Source organism: Sycon ciliatum, chromosome 1 (assembly GCF_964019385.1).
Source record: "Sycon ciliatum chromosome 1, ocSycCili1.1, whole genome shotgun sequence".
In the NCBI taxonomy this organism is placed as follows: domain Eukaryota; kingdom Metazoa; phylum Porifera; class Calcarea; order Leucosolenida; family Sycettidae; genus Sycon; species Sycon ciliatum.
In genome coordinates, this window is record NC_088643.1 from 93,127,723 (window position 1) to 93,149,562 (window position 21,840).

A 21,840-nucleotide genomic window follows, 5' to 3' on the forward strand; every position below is an offset into this window, starting at 1 on the left:
GTTTAGACTGAGGGCATTCAGGCTGCTAGTTGAATGGTCTTTATGTATGCATAGTATCCGCAATACTATAACGTCCGTCAAGATAAGCTTGGCCGCTCATTGCAGATTCATGTTAACAGCAAATAGAGCCATCATCGTTCCTGTATGGTGATGATCCGGGACTGATACCTTGAATAAGAAGAAAGAATTCTTGAGTGTAGCAATGAATAGCAACGCATGTTGAGTCTCAGCCGTTAGTTTTCCACCATGAAAATCCTCCCCCCACTCTCCCTCTCAATGATCGTCATCCATGTTGGCTTATTCAGCTGTGACATCATCCATACCTGTTTTACCGGCTTATGTGCTGCAGTTGAGCTTACGCACCGTATGAAATTATGTGGAAATCATCAATTAAATTGTCTGTCACCAACTTTCTGAAGTATATCGTAGCATACAGTAATAGTTACATTGCAATGATGCTGGTCAAGTGAAACAAATATGTTCAGGATATTTCAGGGTCCATATCTTGTAACTTGTCAGTGTGCGTGTGTGAGTGTGTGTGTGTGTGTGTGAGAGAGGGAGAGAGAGAGAGAGAGAGAGAGAGTGTGTGTGCGTCACAGTGCTTGCTGCTGCTGCTGCCTCACGGAACTTTGCTTTGGTGCCATGTGCTGTGACCCTGACGGCCAGAATATATGTATGTGTACGGAACGCATGCTCTATGTGTACGGAGCGCATGCTCTGTAAAGCTTGTGTCGCTCCACTGCTGCTGTATAGTGGTGCGAGTTGGCCGATTCTTTGTCTTGATGAGCAGCGCAGTCTGGATAGTTTCCACCGCCCAGTGTCTCAGAGCTATCTGCCGTGTGCCACAATGTCATCAGGTGACCGACCAAGAGCTAGCTTGACCATGTCACTGATGTCGATCTCCCGCGGCAAGCGAGGGGTAAGTCAGATTTACTGTCGAATGTTATCAGGAGACGCCGGCTCCAATGCTTGGGCTATATGCGGGCACTGATGCTGGAGAACCAGATGCCCCAGCAGCTTACTGCCTCAGACCCAGCCTGCTGCTCATGCCAGTCATGGACCCGACTGACTGCTGCTCATGGCAGTCATGGACCCGACTGACTGCTGCTCATGGCAAGTATTCACACATGTACACGCCACGTTACCATGGTTACTGCTGCCCATGGGCCGGGGTAGAGAACTTAAAATACTTTGGGTCTCACTCTGGGGAGTGGCATGCAGCCGTGGTGTGCAGACAGTGAGTGCATCATGCAGGCAGAGGTGTCCAGTAAAGACATGAAAAGAACGCTTTTGAAAAATAAATTGTTCCGACATGCAGTCCAAGACCAATAACAAGCTCACCTAGTGACCTACCGGGCTTATCATAACTCTCAAACCAGCTACATTGTAGATGTGTATTGTGTGGAGTTTTCGTATTATTTTGGTCAAGATTTCAAGTAAGTTCCGGCATGGAATTGATATCGACACTGGTTTTGGTGTGAAGTTGTGAAGGTTCGGACCGTTTTCATGCCTATGAAATCTTCCAGAGTTCATGCAGAGTGCAGAATGATCGCAGAATTCGCTGCTCAGTACATGTATTTGCTGTTTTAGCGAGGGAGATCAGGGCAGAACTTCTGATAAGAATTGCATGGATTGAATTATGTGACACCAAAGGCAGCGAAAATGCTACAAGTATTTACATTTGAACTGATACAAAAAGGCACCCCCAGTACAAAACAAGGCCTCCAAAGCAGGCACAAGCATAGCAGATAGAATAATCATCACAACTATACTGTCAAGAATAAGAAATGAAATACGATGAAAACAGGTAAAAAAATTAAACAGATACAAAGATTGCGTTTTGCTATTTTAGGGAAAGAAAATTGAGTCGGTACTTGTTTCCCAAACACCTTGGAATCCTTGACAAGCCACCTGAGGTAAGTATAATTTAATGAGACTAAACCTGTGCGTGTGAATGAAATAATATCCACGGTGATCTAGCAAGCAATACGGGGCTGCAGTGATCTAGCAAGCAATGCGGGGCTGCAGTGATTTTCATCACAAGTATGTACAGATTATAATTATGGTATGGTGACATCGGTGTTCAAAGGCCAGAGGTAAAAACTAGACAGGGTGAGGCCAAAGGCTGGAAAGAATTGTCTTACACACATTACACACCTACTTCAAGTACACACAGCACCAGTACAGGTGCACACAGCACCAGTACTGGTGGACTGGTGAGAACTGAAAAGAATATATGGCAGCTACAGATAAGCAGCAATACATGCACGGGAATAATAGAGATACGGAAACAAGGACGGCACCAAGCAAGCTAACACGCTACAAGTAACAACGGTGCATATACTACAGAGCAGCAACAGCACTGCCATCAAGGCAGTTGCAGAGTGCCGAGACAGGAGGACATCCTACTCTCGACTAAAACAAAACTAGCCGTGTGCTATACACAAAAACAGTGATACGTGTTTGTACTTGAGTAGGGTGAGGGAGAGATCAGCAACATAAGAGCTATACTCTTCACAGATACGCGCACCGTGCATTAGATAACTACACTTGCAAGTAAGTGCGCACAGACGACAACACGGCATTACCCAGTGACCAGTGGCTGGGGGCGAAATGACCGTGTGATTCTGCTTTCTGGTAGATACTCAGGAACAGCTCTCGTATCTCAGATAGCCGCCCTTTTCTTGTCTGCCTGGAGCTGAAGGAGATGGGCAAAGGCAAGGGGAATCAGTCATGCCCGAAATCCGTTGAATGCAATCATGATTGAGATTGAAGTTTGAGCGCAGCTTGGATGAACAGTACCATGCACTGTGTGGACTTGAATTTCGTGCAAAGTTCAAAGTTTGCAATTTGGCACTATGCAGCATGCAGTTGCACATCTAGTTTATGTACTTCGAAGTACTGTTGGTGGGAGTGGACAGGATCACACTTGCAAAGGCAATCTTCAAAAATTGACAAATTGAAGATCATACAGGAATAATTTAGCTATCAAAGTTACAATTAGAATTCAGGCTCCTGAAGTTTAGTGTGCTTGAGATATCACAACAACCTAAAGAAACTGCAAGAGAAATCAAGTCTGACATACCCAGTATGACCATGCCCAGTTTCCAGTTTACGAACGACACAAGGCGAACGTCAGTAATAATATGATCACAAAGGCTAGAGGACGACAATGCCAAAAAACACATACCTGTCATCAGCTTTGTCACTGGGGATTACCGAGTACCTCTCATCTTCAATGAACCGCAAGAAGTTGAAGCAAAAGTAAAATATCTGCATTTTCAGAAACAGTTGCACACACGCAGCAAAAACCGATGGCCACTGTAAAACAGAACTTGCAACTCTGGTGCAGTGCTGTACGCACACACGCATAAGCACACACAGTCTCCCAAAGAGTACGAGGTGACACGGGTGGGGTGTCGTCATGAAGGTTCGGAAGAAGGAAACCAAGAAATATTATACTAACCGGTTCTCCAGCCGCCAGTCTTGTTTGAAATTGATGACTGGACAACACACAGCACAAAAAAGAGGCAGATATGGACTCAGATATGGACTCAGACGTGGAGCCAAGAAATTACACGACAAAAGAAAGGACCAGGGTTTAATAATTCCTGTCCTGGCGGTGACAGTCAATTTTTTCTTTATTTCTTTATTTTTTTCTTTACACTTTTCCATTCCCTCAACCTATGAATGCAGTGCTGCCAAATAATTTTCCCCCAAAATCGGACACCCTTCACCGCCAAGGCTGGCCACATGGTGCGAATTTTTCTCTTCGGCATTTTTTTTACAGAGAATTCAAAATATCGCCTAAAACACCATGAAAATTCGCTTCGTTGCCATGGTAACCCCAGAGTTGTCATGAATTTTGTAATGATGAGTCTGCCTCTGTACAGACTGTCAGTGTACATGCCATCCAGGCATGTTACTTTGCACTTCCACAGCCAAGCGCTAGCCTTTTTAGAAGCAAATGTACAGTGATTTGTGCCTTCAGTTGCGCTGAAAAGTGAAAGCACAGGACTTCTGCATAGGAAAGTAATGATCTCCGACATTTTGGTTGCTTTTCGGACGTTTCCCTTTTCGGACCGGTTTTCGGAAGACTTCAAGAGCCTTCAAAATCGGACGGTTTGGCAGCACTGTGAATGTTTAATAATCGATGCTTTGTTATCCACCAATTTATTGCCAAGAGACTGTAGAAGGGTCAGAATGCGTGACATTCGGATTTGGCACAATACTGCCAGATGATACTGACATTTGGCTCTATCACGTCTTGGATTGGCAACCAGTATTCGTTGCTAGCCTCGTCCACCCATGACCAGTTTCGTCATTGAGTAGTGCATTGCCGGGTCGCATGTGAGTGCTCAGGGATACAAGACACAAGGCCCTAGGGAGGTGTTTTTCTCCGGGGTTCGAGGTCCTAGGGAGGTGTTTTTCTCTGGGGTTCGAGGCCCTAGGGAGGAGGTGTTTTTGATGACAGGATGCCCAACCCAGACACCCAGTCATCTTGCTATAGAATTGATCTGGATTCAGTAGTCCACAATGAAATGGGTTTCAAGCTTTCAATATAATATATCACTGCGCAACATAACAGAGTTTCCAAGCGAATGGAACACCCGGAACACCGTACCAGAAAATGCTACCAGACGTGCCGACACTTGAATGTTTGTATAACATAATGACAAGAATAGTTGGGACTCACCCGAACAACATCCAGTCATATGCCAAGGTCAGGAGCAGCATCTCCCTAGCGCATAGTGATTGATGTATGGCGCCATCCTGATAGCATAGCCAGGTAACATACAGGTAGACAGGACAGGCAAACAGACACACACCACACACACACAAACACATACATACACGCACGCAAAAACGCATACACACATACACACGCCACACATACACGCACGCACGCACGCACACACACACACACACACACACACACACACACACACACACACACATACACACACATACACACACACACACACACACACACACACACACACACACAGAAAGACAACCAAACACGTTGATCATCTCGACATGCAGCACAACGTGTGACAGTAATGAAGTACTACATGTATAGCGCAATACTAAAGCCGAGGTAATTCTCCACACTGGTCAGGTGGTCACAAACACCTGCTCTCCTTATCTCATGTACTCAGTGTACAGGCTAACTTACCGCCCATAGTGAGAGACGCAGCAAGCAAATGAACATGGGGGTACGATCCCAGCCAGATATGCAGTGTACAAGCACGCCGGCACTAGAATTCTCTGCAGCGCAAACACACGCAGACACGCACACACACATGCATACACACATACACACACACATGCATACGCACACACAACGTACCATTGGACCATTGGACGCCCATCGCCAGAGGCGATGATAGCGATGCTACAGCAGAATCCATAGCAGCTTGTGCTGGGATTGCACCATTCAACAGCTTGCAAGGCTGAAGAATTGACCACCACTATTCAGCCTGGTCTACACCACACAGCTATGAAGTGGCTTTTCTGGCCAGTGGATCCCTACTTTTTGGTCTTTTTCATTTTTTTCACGCACACACATCACAGCACATACTCCGGCATGCACTGGCTGTTGGTAACCACCCAGGAGAATGAAAGAAAAGTCAGGAGGAGTCTGAGAAAGAGAAGAAAGACGTGTGTGACCATAATCGTCGGGAATCGAACCCGCAACCTATCGATTGGAAATCGCTGCACATACCACTGCACCATATGGGACACACAACGTACACACACACACACACACACACACACACACACACACACACGCACATGTGAATGCACGCACACATGCACACATATGCACACACGCAAAGCTTATAGAAGGTGGTACGGGCATGGTCTCAGCTACTGCGAGAAGCTGTACAGCGGCAGCGGGGTTTCATTCACACAAGGACACAGGGTGAACATCACCCTGCACAATACCTCAACGAGCACACTATCACCAGTGCACTGCCTCTGTGTGTGTCAAGCTGTCAAGTTGACCTAGCTTACATCATGGCGCCGGGTGCTTTGCTAGCTCACTGGGTGGTATGGGTGGTCTGGGTGGTCAAAATGGTGCCGAGGAAGCACCCTTCACCAAGCTTATCAACAGTGAAAAGGCTTGCTTCTGTACAAACACTAGCATCCTCTACCAGTCATTGTTCGGATCTGGATAATGGCACTGGTTTGGCATCCAAACACAAGATCCAGGGCAACTATCATACACTTGTGGTGAGTTATGGTGCGTGTGGGTGTAAGCTGGGGTGTGGGCTGAACAGTGGTGTGTGTGGGCTGGGTGTGTGGGCTGAACAGTGGTGTGTGTGGGTGTGGGCTGGGGGTGTGGGCTGAACAGCGGGCGTTGGGTGTTGATGCAGAAGTTGCCCTCTTCGCTTTATGAAATACTGCGGAAGCAGCACCCATACATCTAGAACTAGACTATTTAGTTAGTCTAATAGAGAGGTAGCAGCATAAAAGAGAGAGAGAGAGAGAGGGGGGGGGGGGGGGAGAGAGAGAGAGAGGAAGCTGTGTTGTGACTCGGGGCTTCATGTAGTCACTATCATCAGGCAACAGGTAGGTAGCAGCATATGCATTTGGCAGAAGAACAGTGGCAGCAAAGGCGGCAAGCTCAGCTTGATGACATGCATGGTTCAAACTCACTGTCAGCTAGGCAGTGCAGGATTAAGAGAAGGTAGTTCTGCGTCAGCTGCGCCAAATCCCACGTCTGCAGTTGCAAAGCACACACATCAAAACATACACATGGCGACATATCTAGCTTTGCTTGCTTGCTGCATCATGTACTGTAATGAACTGAGCAACTCTGCTGCACTCTTAGAACACAATGTAACGAGACACAAAACACGTATTCACCTTTCTACTAGTACTTGCTTGTTATGTTTATTGTTTTCTTTTTCCCTTCTGGTTTAGTTATTACACGTATTTATATTATTTGGTGCAATACTAGCGCCCCTTTCTCGCACCAAATTATTATTTTTGCTACTTGACCATGCAACCCCCCCCCCTCTTTTTTTCTTTTTTTTCGATGCCAGGTTGCAACACTAACGCCGAGACCCCTGGTCGGTCGAGTTGCTCCCTGTACATCGGCACGTCGTCCCTACATCCCCGGTGTCCTGTTTGGTGTTTGTCTCCACATGTCTCTTTGTAGGGCTGTGTTCCCAATAAAAAAATTAAAAAAAAAAAAGATTAGGCATGCTCATACCTTGTACTGAGACCAGTCAATGTCAAGGTTTGATTTATACGGGATCTGACACTGTGACGTGACGGCAGGCTGTAAGCAAACAGAAAACATTTCAACGATTCATTTAGAGGTGCTAACACTACCCCGATGCATCGTCCAATGAACACTGTACTGGCATGCCTACAATATAAACACACACCGCAATGCAACAACACATGCTTTGTAAAAAGTTGCACTTGTCAGAAGGTGATTATCGTATAAAGCGGCAAATCAGCACAGGCAAGCCCATGCAATCCAACCCATCACAACCAAAGGCAGACTGGCATGACCTCTGAGCCCTTGTCCGCTTATACAGAGCACGTACTACAGCACTAAAGTTGCTCAGCTCCCCGACAGCAGCAGCAGCAGCAGCAAGTATGACATGTGCATGACATTGTATACACGTGTGCATGTATACATTTGCACAGGGCTTGCACAGGGCTTGCACAGGGCTTGCACAGGGCTGGCACAGGGCTTGCACAGGGCTTGCACAGGGCTTGCACAGAGCTTGCACAGGGCTTGCACAGGGCTTGCACAGGGCTTGCACAGGGCCTGCACAGGGCTTGCACAGGGCTTGCACAGGGCTTGCACAGGGCTTGCACAGGGCTTGCACAGGGCCTGCACAGGGCTTGCACAGGGCTTGCACAGGGCCTGCACAGGGCTTGCACAGGGCTTGCACAGGGCTTGCACAGGGCTTGCACAGAGCTTGCACAGGGCTTGCACAGGGCTTGCACAGGGCTTGCACAGGGCTTGCACAGGGCTTGCACAGGGCTTGCACAGGGCTTGCACAGTATACTCAGTTACCTGCTCCCAGTTGAAGATCATTCCCTCAGGATTGAATTTGTTGTGTGCCACTTCTTTGAAATACTCGCAACCTGCACCCGAGTAGAAACAAAGCATGATCAGAGATTATTGACTGGCAAACCGACAGCAGTAGCGCATTGCAGCACCTCTACTTTGCCAATCCATACAGAGTATCGATGATGTAATCGCATGACGTAATCGAATAACCTCTATACACAGTACTGTAAAAGCCATATATATAACGAAGTGCTAACTCTAACGAGTTAACGAGGAGAAATCTGTCGTTAAAATAGAAATCGTTATACAGAAATCGATACATGTACTGTTCTATTGAGCGTTGAGAATGCGTGAGAATCGTTACCTTTGGTACACGTAAACTAGTCAATTTTGGGAAATCGTATATGCGCCTCGTTAGAATAATGGCTTTTACAGTATACGGTACATTCACTGTACAGTGAATGATACTGATAGTGAATCCTGTACAGTGAATGATACTGATAGTGAATGCTGTACAGTGAATGATACTGATAGTGAATGCTATACAGTGAATGCTGTACACTGCTGTACCTGGGTATGGGATGCAGTTGATGTGGAAATTGCAATACAGATTATATTCATCCACTTTCTCAGATGAGCTGCAACTGTAAACACACAGCACCATACCATGTGCACACAAACGTACACACGCACACGCGCGCACGCACACACACACACACACGCACGCACGCACCCACACACACACAGCAGGCACAGATGTAGAGACGTGCAAGCGTACGGAGGCCTATCTTACAGGATATGCAGTCATGGTTTTCAACAACCTTGCGTAAGTGGCAAAATTGCATGCGCTGTGAAGGAAAACCACCTAAATGTGTATGGATCCAGGCAAAAGCTGGATGCAAGTGGATACAAGTGTATGCAAAAGTAAGCATTGTCATTTGTCAGGACCCAAGCTGCTTGTGACGTAGCACTTTTAAGCCCTATGGCACACATGCATTCACTCAGGCATGCATGCATGACTGCATAAACACACATAGACACAGACACACATGCACACAAGCACACCGACACACACTTACACACACTTACACTTACACGCACACACACACACACCACACACACACACGTACAGACAGGCACAGACATGTACACACACACACACACCCGTCCACACATACCCACCTACACACCCGCCCACTTGCATGCACACACATGTACACATATACACACACATACACACACACACGTGTACACACATATACGTCCACGCATATTTAAAAAAGGAACTCACTACAACATGTACTTGACCTTCTTGTCCTCCACCATCAAGTCAAAGATTTCACCAACATTCAAGTGGGTCATCAGTCTAGCATCAGAATGTCGTGCAAATGCATCCAAAGGCAAGTTCCTGAAGGGTAAACAAGCAGCAGACAAGACAAAGTAATTATCTCACATACATGTAGCTGGTCACATTATTAACTAGTGATACACATGTGCGCTGCTGATAAGTTGAGTGATAAGTTGAGTGATAATTGATAGTTGATACGTGGGAGAGAGAAACCCATCTAGTAGCCGGTGCAAGGCCAGGGTACATGTAAGTCAGTACAATATGTACTGGCAGGTTTGCGCAGTGCCAGTGGCCATGTACACTGCTGCTGCTGCTGCTGCTGCTGTCGTTGTTGCCGTTTCGTCGTCGTTGTCCCCGCTGTTGTTGTTGTTGTTGTTGTTGTTGTTGTTGTTGTTGTTGTTGTTGTTGTTGTTGTTGTTGTTGTTGTTTTTCCAGTACAAGAGGCCTCGACTATCGGAAAAAACTACAGCCAGTGTACCCACAGGGACCGAAAGTCCGTACTACACGCTTATTTTGTTCACATCACGCTTGAAATTAGTTCGTCTTCACGAAAGTTCGCCTTACAGAGTTCGTCGTAAACGAATAATTTTGACTTGATATGATGCCTGGCCAACCATAGGATTGGCCCTAGTTCGTACTAAAGGAAAGTTCGCCTTATCAGTGTTTGTCCTAACGAAGTTTGGCTGTACGTGGTTATTTACAGATTTTTACAGTAGCCGGTGGCAGAATGGTACAACGGACCAACTTACCTCATTCTAAGGCCAAACCAAAGAATAGACTTGATGATCGTCCTTTTTTTCTTCAGAAAAAATGGGGAGGGTGGGCCAATTTTATTTTTTTTGCATTATTGCTTGATCACTAATGGTGTGTTTGGTTATTACGATCTAGAACAGGATCAAGCAGCTGGTGCACATGGAGCAACCTCATGCCAACCAGACGGTACTCCAGAAACAGAGCACATTTTTGTGAAAAGTGTGCCAAACTTGGTTGTATTCTTCAAAATGTGTACGAGTTTGGGACCAATCTTGATGTTCCCGTCATGTTTCACTTTGAAACGGTGAACCTGCTCGGTCTCCGTATGTACAAACTGGAAATCAGAAAAATCAATAAAATTTCCTGGGCGGCCCCCAAATTTGGAGTGGGAGGGGACAATCATCAAGTATAGTCTTTGGCTTGGCCTAATGCTTACTTTTTATCGACTGCAGCAGGGACCTGTTCCTCCTCTGGTTCTAGTCCTGGCTCTGCGGGTTCTGCCATAGGCTCTTGGTCCCCTACTTCCTGCTGCTCTGGCAGCTCCTGTGCCTGAGTCGGCGGCTGCTGTTGCTGTTGCTCGTCCTCCTCCTGCTCCCGCTCTACTGTCAGGGGTTCTGAATCTGTGGCAACACTGTCGCTGCCTTCAGAAGTTCTAGGCCTCACAGACCCTGTAACATAATGCAAATGGTACAACACGCATACGCACAAACCACCCATTGCACAGGGATGGTGATTGGGCTCACGTGTCCCTTTCTCCCCGTGTGAGGTGATGCATCGTGCTATCCCACTTTAGAAGTCTTGACTACCATCTTGTGCAGCAGTAAAGACTGGCATTATCGTGAATCAAAAAAGCCAGTATGTGTCTACAATGTGAGTAAGGTGGGTATGTGGGACTTGGTCTAAACTTGCTGAACTCTGCCCCGCTGCCTGCATGTAACACAGGGTTTTTATTATATAACTTTTTTAACTTTTTTTGAAAAGGCAAACCATCTGACCTACACGGTAGAATGTGGACCATGTAGTGCCGTCAATAGTTACTATTCCACGTAGTGCCGTCAATAGTTACTATTCCATGTAGTGCCGTCAATAGTTACTATTCCATGTAGTGCCGTCAATAGTTACTATTCCACGTAGTGCCGTCAACAGTTACTATTCCTCGCCCCAGTTGCAGGTACAAGTATTTGTTATCAGACCTTGGTTGCTGCCATCGTCCTTGACCCAGACAAACACCACTGGTTGTCTGCTGGTAAATACAGTACTTGTACTTATATACAGAAGCCTTGCTTGGTAGTTTAACATGTTTTTCGATTTTGACAGCATGTTACAAGGCGAGGAGCACTACTTGTACTTGTACTTCAGTGGTAACTATGTAGCAAAGATACGCATGACTGAGGTAAGCCCACACAGCAGCAGCAGCAGCAGCAGCAGCAGCAGCAGTGGTGCCAGCAGCAGCAGCAGCAGCAACAGCAACAACAGCAGCAACAGCAACAGCAACAGCAACAGCAACAGCAGCAACAGCAGCAGCAGCAACAGCAGCAGCAGCAGAAGCAGCAGCAGCAGAAGCAGCAGCAGCAGCAACAGCAACAGCAGCAACAGCAACAGCAGCAGCAACAGCAGCAACAGCAGTGCCAGTGCACATGATAACACAGTACCACTACTCACCAGTAACAGAACTCAGCACTTGGCGGCCAGAACTCAGCACTTGGCGGCCAACTGATTCCAAGTAGGTGGACAGAGTTGCTGACCTACATACTACCTGTAATACACACACGCACGCACACACACACACGAAATCCAAGGCCATATCGTGAAGTATGGCCCCTGGCAAGAGAGTTTGACCATTTTCGTTTTCCCAAATTTACGCGTAAGAAGAAGGACCTCGTATGGGACAATAGATAGAACATCAGCAGGTTCGCTGAAGACAACAGCAAACAGCCATCAGTAGGCTGGGCTTTGACATAACAGCTAAAGTCAACATGGATACTGTGTAGTAGTAAACACTACACAGGGGCATAGCTGGTCCCCCTTTTAGGGGGGGGGGGGGGGTGCACGGCCGCATATGTGTAGGATGGTAGGTGCATGTCATCATGTGCATGCTGAACCTAGGTCGAAATTTTTAGGGCGGTGCACGTGTCCCCCCCCCCCCCCCTTCCCCTGTGCCCCATGCGGACTACACATCTGTTAGATCATGTTACTCTTTGTCGTAGAAACTTCCTCCGAATGGATCATATGACTTCAATCAACTAGTGGTTCAGCAGCTCACCTTATTGTTGAAAAGGAAAACGGGAACGACAAAGCGCTCGCGGCACCTCGCTGGCTTGGATGTCATGAAGAGATTGTGCAGGTCGGTCTCGGAACTCAGTGCCTTGGCCAAGTCCGGACTGTACGAGTAAGTGGTGTGTAAGTATTCACACAGTAGTAGACGTGTGTGTGGAAATAAGCACAGCATATCCACGCATACACACACACACATACATACACGCACACACACACACACACACACACACACACATACGTACACACACACACACACACACACACACACACACACACACACACACACACACACACACACACACACACACACACACACATGTGCGCGCACGCACACACACACACACACACACACACGCACACACGCGCACGCACATCCACAAATCATGTGTCAACCCTGGATAGGAAAACACCGGAGCAGAGTACATTGTACAATGTGATCATGTATACACATGAAAAGAAGGCCTGTTAGTGCGGATGATGGTAAAGATCGCGCACATGTACAGCCTCGGCCCGTGTTTAAACTGGGAGAGCTGTCGGAGTCACCTGGGCGTGTTGCCCCCAGGGTTGTAACCGGTCGAAAGTCACCGACACAACTCTCCGAGCTGGACTCTGTTGGCGTTGTAAATGCGGATCACCTTATTAAACAGTTCCGTGTCTGTATGAGCGACCTGATGGAGAGTCACATGGCAAGGGTGGTGGGTTCCATTGCAAGTATCCGGGAAGGGATGTCATCAGTCCGTAACTCTCTTCATGGCTTTGATCCTCGCCTCACTATCCTTGAATGAAAACTGAAAAAGACAGACATGCAGGACATTGTGTTCAAAGTTACAGGTATGCAGAATACGGTACGCGAGCTGGAGACCAGTGTGACCTTTCTCTCCTCCAAGTATCAAGACATTGTGGATTCTGGCCCCGGCACAACAAGCACTGGTACTCAGCCCTTGCAGCAAGTTGTCAGGTCGCAAGGCGAGCAGATCAGCCGTGTGGCTGCTAGCGCAGACGAAGCTTGCAGTCAAGTGAGAAAGCTGGAGGAGTGCCTGGCCAGCGCCCCACCACCCTGTACCAATCCTTCGCCGCAGGTGCATCCCAAGCCTGCACAAGCTCTAGGTACATGCCAGGCCTCAATGTACTCACACTCGTACTCCGGGGTTACGGCTACCTACCACATTCGTCCCAAGGCTGCACGGGCTGCAACTGGGTACAAGACGCACACGGGCTCAGGCACAGGCACCACTGATCAGGCACTGCAGACAACAGTGACATCTTGTTACCAGCGCCCTGCACGTACGCACGACCGGTTAAGGGATGCCAGTTGGCTAAAGTGCAAGGCTGTCTACGTTGGTTGCGTTGATGTGAGTTGCTCAGCAAACGCAATCGCAAAATGGTGTGAAGACGGCAATGTTACAGTTGTCAAATGTTCAGCACTAGTATCTGCTGCACGATATTTTGATCTGGCCTATGCCCATCTGGTCATCTGGTTACCTCAGAGGAGCATTGTGAGAAGTGAGAAGGTCCAGAGTGCAGACTTCTGGCCAAGTGGTATAACAGTCCGAGAATGGCGCTTTAAACCGCTTTCCAGCAGCCGTCTACCACCTCATGACAGGCGGCATTGAGCAGTGCTATAGACATCACACACTAGACACGCACACACATACACGCACATACACACATACCATGTACCATGTATTTTTTTCTCTACAAAATCCACATATCTCCAGACACTGGGGTGAATGATGGAGTGTGGTGGTGGGGCCCATTAAGCTCCGCCGACCAGAGGTCTCGGCTTCATAGCTCCATGGACCGTATACGCCTGTCGCAAGAGAAGCACGCAAATCTGCAAATGCACTGGATGTGCACCCACAGGTTTTCTCTTATAGCAACGATAGCGAACAAGATCCGAATGAGACAGATCAAGACTTGCGCTAGATAACTGTCTAATCCACACAACTGGCGAAGCCATGTGAATCGACCACCAATGCACACCTGGTCTACACCACACGGAGTACATCGGCATAAAACGGCCAACACAGTTACCTATGCACACCCTACACTTGCTGGGGTAACCAGTATAGACAGCACACTGCTTTGATAGAAGCAGACACTAGATGCACTGGTACCTTGAAGTGAAATTGGAGTTACTTTACCAACCAGCCTCGGCTACTGAGTACTGGGAACCCACACACACGCACGCACACACACACACACACACACACACACACACACACACACACACACACGCACGCACGCACGCACGCACACACACATACACACACACACAAGACGCGCACACGAACATGCATACATACACAAACACACACACACACCACGTACGCATACACACACATACATGCACACACACACACACACACACACACACACACACACACACACACACACACACACTCACACACACACACACATACATACACTAGACACACACACGTGCACACACACAAGCACGATGACACACAGCACTTAACATACCTGACAGAGGAAAAGCTTGGGTGCGGGTATTTCTCAGCACACGGCACGATTATTTGCCGTGGATAGCTAGAACATAGGGATCCCTTAGCGTCGATGACCTTCAGCAGTTAGAAAAGATGATACAAATTGTTTTCATAACAATACTACATGCACAGTACTGGCCAAAGAAATCCAACCTCATGAATAAAATAGCATTGCCAGACGCTACACAGCCCTAGCACTACACCCACTGCAGGCCTGTGCACTCGAACATGGTGCTACGCAGCCCTAGCACTACACCCACTGCAGGTCTGTGCACTCGAACATGGTGCTACGCAGCCCTAGCACTACACCCACTGCAGGTCTGTGCACTCGAACATGGCGCTACTTTATTCATGAGGTTGGATTTCTCTGCGGGTCAGCATCACTGTAGTTACTTGCTGTACATTGATCACTAAGAGGTTGAACACGGCACTAGAAAACAGCACACAGCACACACACACACACATACACACACACACACACCATTGGACCATTGGACGCCCATCGCCGGAGGCGATGATAGCGATGCTACAGCAGAAGCCATAGCAGCTTGTGCTGGGATTGCACCATTCAATAGCTTGCAAGGCTGAAGAATTGGCCGCCACTATTCAGCCTGGTCTACACCACACAGCTATGAAGCGGCTTTTTCTGGCCAGTGAATCCCTACTTTTTGGTCTTGTTCATTTTTGTTTTCACGCACACACATCACACCACATACTCCGGCATGCACTGGCTGTTGGTAACCACCCAGGAGAATGAAAGAAAAGTCAGGAAGAGTCTGAGAAAGAGAAGAAAGACGCGTGTGAACATAATCGTCGGGAATCGAACCCGCAACCTATCGATTGGAAATCGCTGCACATACCACTGCACATGGGTTATGCGACAGTTCACAGAATCCAATTTCACCGTGTGACGTTTCACAGATTCCCAACTCACAGAATGACACTTCACAGAGTGCCAGTCTCACAGAATGCACTATTCACCCACACCCAATTCAACGAAAACCCAGTTCGCAGACTGACTTATTCACAGACAGCCCATTTCGCCTAGAGTGGACAAAAGTGGGAAAATGCGGCTCGATCCTCGGCAGGACGGGTAAGTTTCAGCGTGACCAACAATAATATCCACGCCAGAGGTGACAACGCACACACGCCAGGTCATACAATCATAAGCCCTTGATTTACGACTATTCGATCATTCAAAGTCAATTTTGGAGAATACGGATACGAATATGAATACGACAATGGAGCCTGACTACATTGGACTGACGTCGAGGGGGAAGCAGAAGATCATTCAGGATGGCTAAGGGTACGTGAAAGAAAAATGCGGCACCGGTGACGTAGTGTACTGGAGGTGCGAGCGTAAAGATGAATTGGGATGCAAAGGCAGGTTGAAGACCAATGGCACAATGATCATGGCAACTACGGGCGTGCACAGCCACGCTCCTGAAGCAACTAGAGTCGCAACCGCTACTGTGAGCAATGCGATAGCGACACGATCGGCGACAACACAAGAATCGACGCACACGATAGTCCAAGCTGCAGTAGCAGCGACGTCAATTGAAGCTGCCACCCAGTTGCCGAGCGTCCGAAGCTTGAAGCGGAAGGCTCAGAGAGAGTGTGTGAAAAGCAGAAATGTTCCTCCAAATCCCGGATCCCACCAAGAGCTGGTGATTGCAGACGATTATGGCCACACCCTTTCCCGAGATGTATTCCTGCTACATGATAGTGGTGCTCACTCCGGAAATGCTCGATTCTTGGTGTTGTCCACGCAGGACAACTTGGGTTTGCTGGCCACGCACGATTCCTGGTATGCGGGTGGAACCTAGATGGTTCCCCTGCTGTTCTATCAGCTCTACTCTCTGTGCGTTCGTTTGGATGGATGCATATTGCCTGTCGTCTACGCGATTCTACCAAACAAGACGGAGGAAATGTACGAGCAACTACTCCAAGTTCTCCTCAACAGAACGGACGCTTTGCATCCGTTCACTCTACAGTCCATTCAGAAAAAAATGAACTTCTAGCTTTTGGCCATAAATGGGTCAAACGTTGAGTTTTTTTAGAATTTTTTTCTGCAATCCCATATGGAATCCTCTTCCAATTATGTTTCTGAAGTTTTTTTGTCCAAAAAGCAAGCCATAGCAAGAATAGGATTTCGGCCAGGTTTTGCCCCAAAAGCACTGAATTGGGAAAAACCATCAAAATCCAGGCCGTTTGACCCCGCCTGCAACAGTGCATTCTGCGGTTCGAACCCCAGTTCAGGCACCCTTTTTGGACCCTTTTTCAAATTTCAAAGTTCGCAGCACTGCACTGTGTACGATGAAATCACGAAAAATCGCCAAATACGGGAGCTCGCCAGAGCCAGGACCCATCTTTTTATGAATGGACTGTAGTTACAGATTTTGAGCTAGGTGCCATCAACGCATTTAGACTGAAATTCCCCGGAATTAAGTGCACAGGCTGCTTCTTTCATCTCACCCAGAACATTTATCGTCGTGTCCAGTCAAACGGACTCCAAGAGCGCTACGCACAGGATTCACAATTTGCAGTGGCCCTGCCAATGCTGCCAGCGTTGGCTTTCGTACCAACTGGGGACGTGGCCACTTACTTCGAAGCGGTGGAGGATAATTTCCCCGACGACGCCGAGGCGATCCTCACCTACTTTGAGCATTTGTACATTGGAACACTCCGCCCAAATGGGCAACGGCGGACACCACTGTTCCCGATTGCGCTGTGGAACGTCCACGACCGCACTCTGATGGGAGAGGACCGCACAAACAACGCCCAAGAAGGATGGCATCGTCGGTTTGCATCAATAGTCACCTGCCACCATCCGACTATTTGGAAGGTTATCGAGTGTTTGAAAATGGAGCAGGCTACCACGGAACGAGAGCTTGAGCGGCGTGTGGCAGGAAACTCTGGTCCTAAGCGGAAGAAGAGATATCAGCAATGTGATGAACGGCTGAGGGCTCTGCTACAGTCCGTCGAGCAGCGACCACCAAGAGAGTTCCTCCGTGGAGTAGCACATAATCTGGCGTTCAATGCTGTCGAATAGGCGGAACGGCTGAGGGCTCTGCTACAGTCCATCGAGCAGCGACCACCAAGAGAATTCCTTCGTGGAGCAGCGCATAATTTGGCGTTCAATGTTGTGTTATAGTAAATGACCATGTCACACGTGCACACTCTCATATTCTTCATATTTTGCTTTCTTTCGAAACAATGCATTTTTGAGTGCATGCCTGATCAAATCCGGTGAAATGGGCTGTCGATGAAAACAGTGCTCTGTGAACTGTCTTTCGGTGAATTGGGTATCCTGTGAAATGGGCTGTCTGTCAAAAAGGTAGTCTGTGAAATGTCATTCCGTGAACTGTCGTTCTGTGAATTGGGTTTCTGTGAACTGTCGGGACACCATGCACATACCACTGCACCATATGGGACACACACACACACACACACACACACACACACACACGTACACACACACACACACACACACACACACACACACACACACTTAAACACGATGTCATAATGATAGACTAACCAGTGTGTCATAGTCTCGGTTTATCAACTGGATGCATTGCATCTGCAACAGATCATACTGGATGGGTAGAATACACACATGCGTACAAACACACACACACACACACACACACACACACACACACACACACACACACACACACACACACTGCCAAAACTGGTCACGTGGGTCTCCCCGGGAGAGGGGAGAGAGACTCAAAAGGAATCTTGGAAAGATGACTCAATTGGCCATTGAACCACCCAACGACCGACACCCCCTGAAATCCCCAAACTAGGGTGGACTTGAAATGATCCCACTTATGGGCTCACCACACCTCAGTAAGTGGGTGAGGACAAGGTGCAGAAAAGGATTGACGGCATCAGGGTATCCGTCCCGGGATCCAACTGCAGGTACCCCTGCCCCCAGTGAAGGTAATACTTGGTACTAGTGTCGGTGGCTAAATCAGAGTGGATCTGATATAAGCTTCACTAGCACCATTGATTACACAAGAGTTAATCTAGCACACACACACACACATACACACACATACACACACACGCATATGCCCACACCTGTTAGAAGTTATTGGAACAAGATGGTAAAATAATCTGTTAGGCGGCAAAAGATATACTAGAATAATGAAGAATTGATTTACAAAAAGAAGACACCAACTGTGCCAAGGTGCTGACCAACGGGGTCCATAGACTGAAAGAAAAGCTGCAGATCGTATTCAGCCATTCACACTCAAATTCCTCCTTGCCGACTCGTTGCATTCGTCTGATTTCGTCAAGCTCCCCATCACCTCCAAGACTCAATTATTATTATTATCCGTGGGTTGCGCAACATGTCGCAATGACATCAGGCTGACTATGTCAAGGAAGATATGAGTTGTGTGAATACCAGGGTTCTAGCCACAGAGGGTAGGGGCAGTGCCCTCCCCCCCCCCCTACTCTGCTTGCGCGCCCCCTGTGAAAAAATGCCGCCCCTACTCATTGTCCGATTTTTGTGTTTTTTCAGGCCATATTACGAAAATGCATGCAGTCACCGATTGAACGTTGCATTTTGTGTGGCAAATCTTTCCCCTCATAATATTAATATGTCTTCATCTGAGCGAATGCAACTATAAACTGCAAGTGACGCAACACATGAAGCCGCTCCGTCACAAGAGTGAGTTGAGCGGGCAGCCCCGGGACAAATATCATCTGCCGGTAACTGCATTCTCCCTGGATAATACAGTTCGCTGCATACATTACAATGTGCTGCACTTCCTGTACGACACTGTCAGCAGGCAACAGACACCGATTTTTGCCCTCAAAGTAAATGTCAGCAGCCAATATCCACGATGAACATTGACTAGATGGTACGCACTACAAATTGCCACCCTCCCTGTACTGTCTATAGCTGTAGGCCAAATATCCCGTTCACGTGCATGTACATGTCTTACCGTGGGACCTATTTTGACACCAACTGCAAAGAACTTCAGTAGCTCCTCGAAGTTAACGTCGGACGGTGGAGACTGGAAACTCAAAGGCATATTCTCGCTGGCTGGGGGACTTTCCGTAGTCTGGGAGTCTTCTTCGGCGCTCATAGCTGCAATTAAAACCGTTCAAAGTCACTACGCAATTTAGAGAAGTTACTCGTACTCGTTCAAAACAGGAAATATTCGCCAACTCGTACCAGGATACAATAAATGACTTTTCTTTGGACTTTCTGCTGTTTGTGTTCCATAGCTGTTCCTATTTTTTGTGAAGTGAGGCGCGGCTTTCACACCTAGGCTATGCACACCCACCAACCAACTTTGCTAGGCTGTTTGAAAGCTGGGCAACAAATGTTACTTTCTCACTGCCCAAAATGCACAGTCGTCAATCTCTTCACATTCCACCCAACACACTTACACAGAACACAACGAACATGTGCAGAAGATTTTTGAAGCATTGCACTACGTCACCTTTCGTCATGACTATGAATAATGACGTAGTCGACAACCACAATAATAATATTAATTATTTATTATTATACCGTAGATGAGCATGAGCTCATTTTGCAGCTTGCTTGAGCTGACTCAGCTGAGTCTTCAAGACTGTCATCACATGATCATTACTGACAGTGACAAAGGGATATGATATCGGATGTCCAGATTCTGTTTTAATTTTTTTTGCATTTTGGGGTAAATCTACCCCACTTTTGCATTTTCGAATTTTGCCTGTTTCTGCACGGTTTCGACCCAGAAAAGGGCGGTTTCAAGTTCCTGGCTAATCCACACTCTGACACACATCAATCCAAGCCAAATTCGTCACTGTTTCTATCAAGTACTGTAAATATACAAAATTTCGGCGCTGCAAAATTTCGGCACTTCACGATTTTTGACAATTCGGCGGCGATTTATTTTCGGCGTGGGGTAGAGGGCATGGTATAGTGCGACAAATGCTGTGAAAAATTTCATTGGCGTTTTAATTTAGGCGTTTGGGGTCGGTGCCGAATATAGCCGAAATTAAATAGCTGCCGAAAATTTGTATATTTACAGTAGACCAAAGCGCAGAAGCAAAAATTAGAAGCAGAAGCAAAATAGAAGCAGAAGCAAAATAGAAGCAGAATGCGCATGAGGAGATGTTGCTTGAACTGCTGGTTGTGGCCGGGTCCCGCCTCCCTCCTCCTCAGAGTCCTCACCATCAGAATCGGCTGTTTCAACTACGGTGGCAAGATTGGAAGCCATAGCGGTATATCATCAGACAACAACAGCAGCTAGTACAGGACTCAGGAGAGCAAATGAAAGAAGACTTAATGTTATACTCTTCAAAAAATTCGTCGCCGTGTTGTCATGGTAACGAACGCATTTTTTCCGCGGTTTGGCTAAAAAATTGAATTTTTTAGAAAATTTTAGAAAAGCATAAAAAAGACGATATGCATTTTGATAAGATTTGACCGCATTTTGCATTAATTTTCAATTTTCCACAAAAAACGCGCAGAATCGGGCCAACCCTAGTCATCATGTCATCATCGAGTTGTGTTCATCACTGTTGAGGCTTCCGATGGAAAAAAAAGAAAAAAAAAGAATACATGTTGTTGGCTTGGATTACTGACACAGTGCCAGCATGCGCATGAGCATGGATCAGCAGCATGCTAGGCTATTGCCGCAATAGTACTATAAATAATTAGTAGCATGACCGTCCATGAGTGACATCAAGAGTAGATAAACTATCGGTACTCTTCGTGACATTCACCAAGGCAGTGAAGGATGCATGATGATACGGTCGTATTGATACCACTGTAGATCTACATGATTGTAGAGTTTACATTTAATATTGATGGATGAGTACGTGACCATTCATTGACCAGGCCAGGGACCGATGGTAATATTAGTATTATGGTCTGGGTTCGACCAAGAGTACCG

General features: G+C 47.2%; 1 protein-coding gene across 3 annotated transcripts; it reads right to left on the reverse strand.

Moving 5' to 3' along the window:
- Nucleotides 1-1,742: 1,742 nt before the first annotated feature.
- LOC135806556 (myotubularin-related protein 14-like) lies at nucleotides 1,743-20,342 on the reverse strand. Of its 3 annotated transcripts, none has more exons than XM_065320755.1 (17): nucleotides 20,127-20,342; nucleotides 19,894-20,039; nucleotides 18,471-18,527; nucleotides 14,907-15,004; nucleotides 12,409-12,526; nucleotides 11,808-11,901; nucleotides 10,582-10,813; nucleotides 9,336-9,452; nucleotides 8,615-8,688; nucleotides 8,048-8,118; nucleotides 7,226-7,294; nucleotides 6,667-6,730; nucleotides 5,180-5,271; nucleotides 4,697-4,773; nucleotides 3,467-3,503; nucleotides 3,191-3,273; nucleotides 1,743-2,698 (listed from the first exon to the last, which is right to left on the reverse strand). In XM_065320755.1, the coding sequence occupies exons 2-17, from the start codon at nucleotides 20,035-20,037 to the stop codon at nucleotides 2,545-2,547; spliced, it is 1,581 nt and encodes a 526-aa protein (XP_065176827.1). In that variant the 5' UTR covers nucleotides 20,038-20,039; nucleotides 20,127-20,342; the 3' UTR covers nucleotides 1,743-2,544. The 3 variants fall into 3 exon arrangements, with proteins under 3 accessions (XP_065176827.1, XP_065176829.1, XP_065176828.1); XM_065320757.1 differs by having other exon boundaries at nucleotides 19,894-20,064; XM_065320756.1 differs by lacking the exon at nucleotides 20,127-20,342 and having other exon boundaries at nucleotides 19,894-20,120.
- Nucleotides 20,343-21,840: the final 1,498 nt, after the last annotated feature.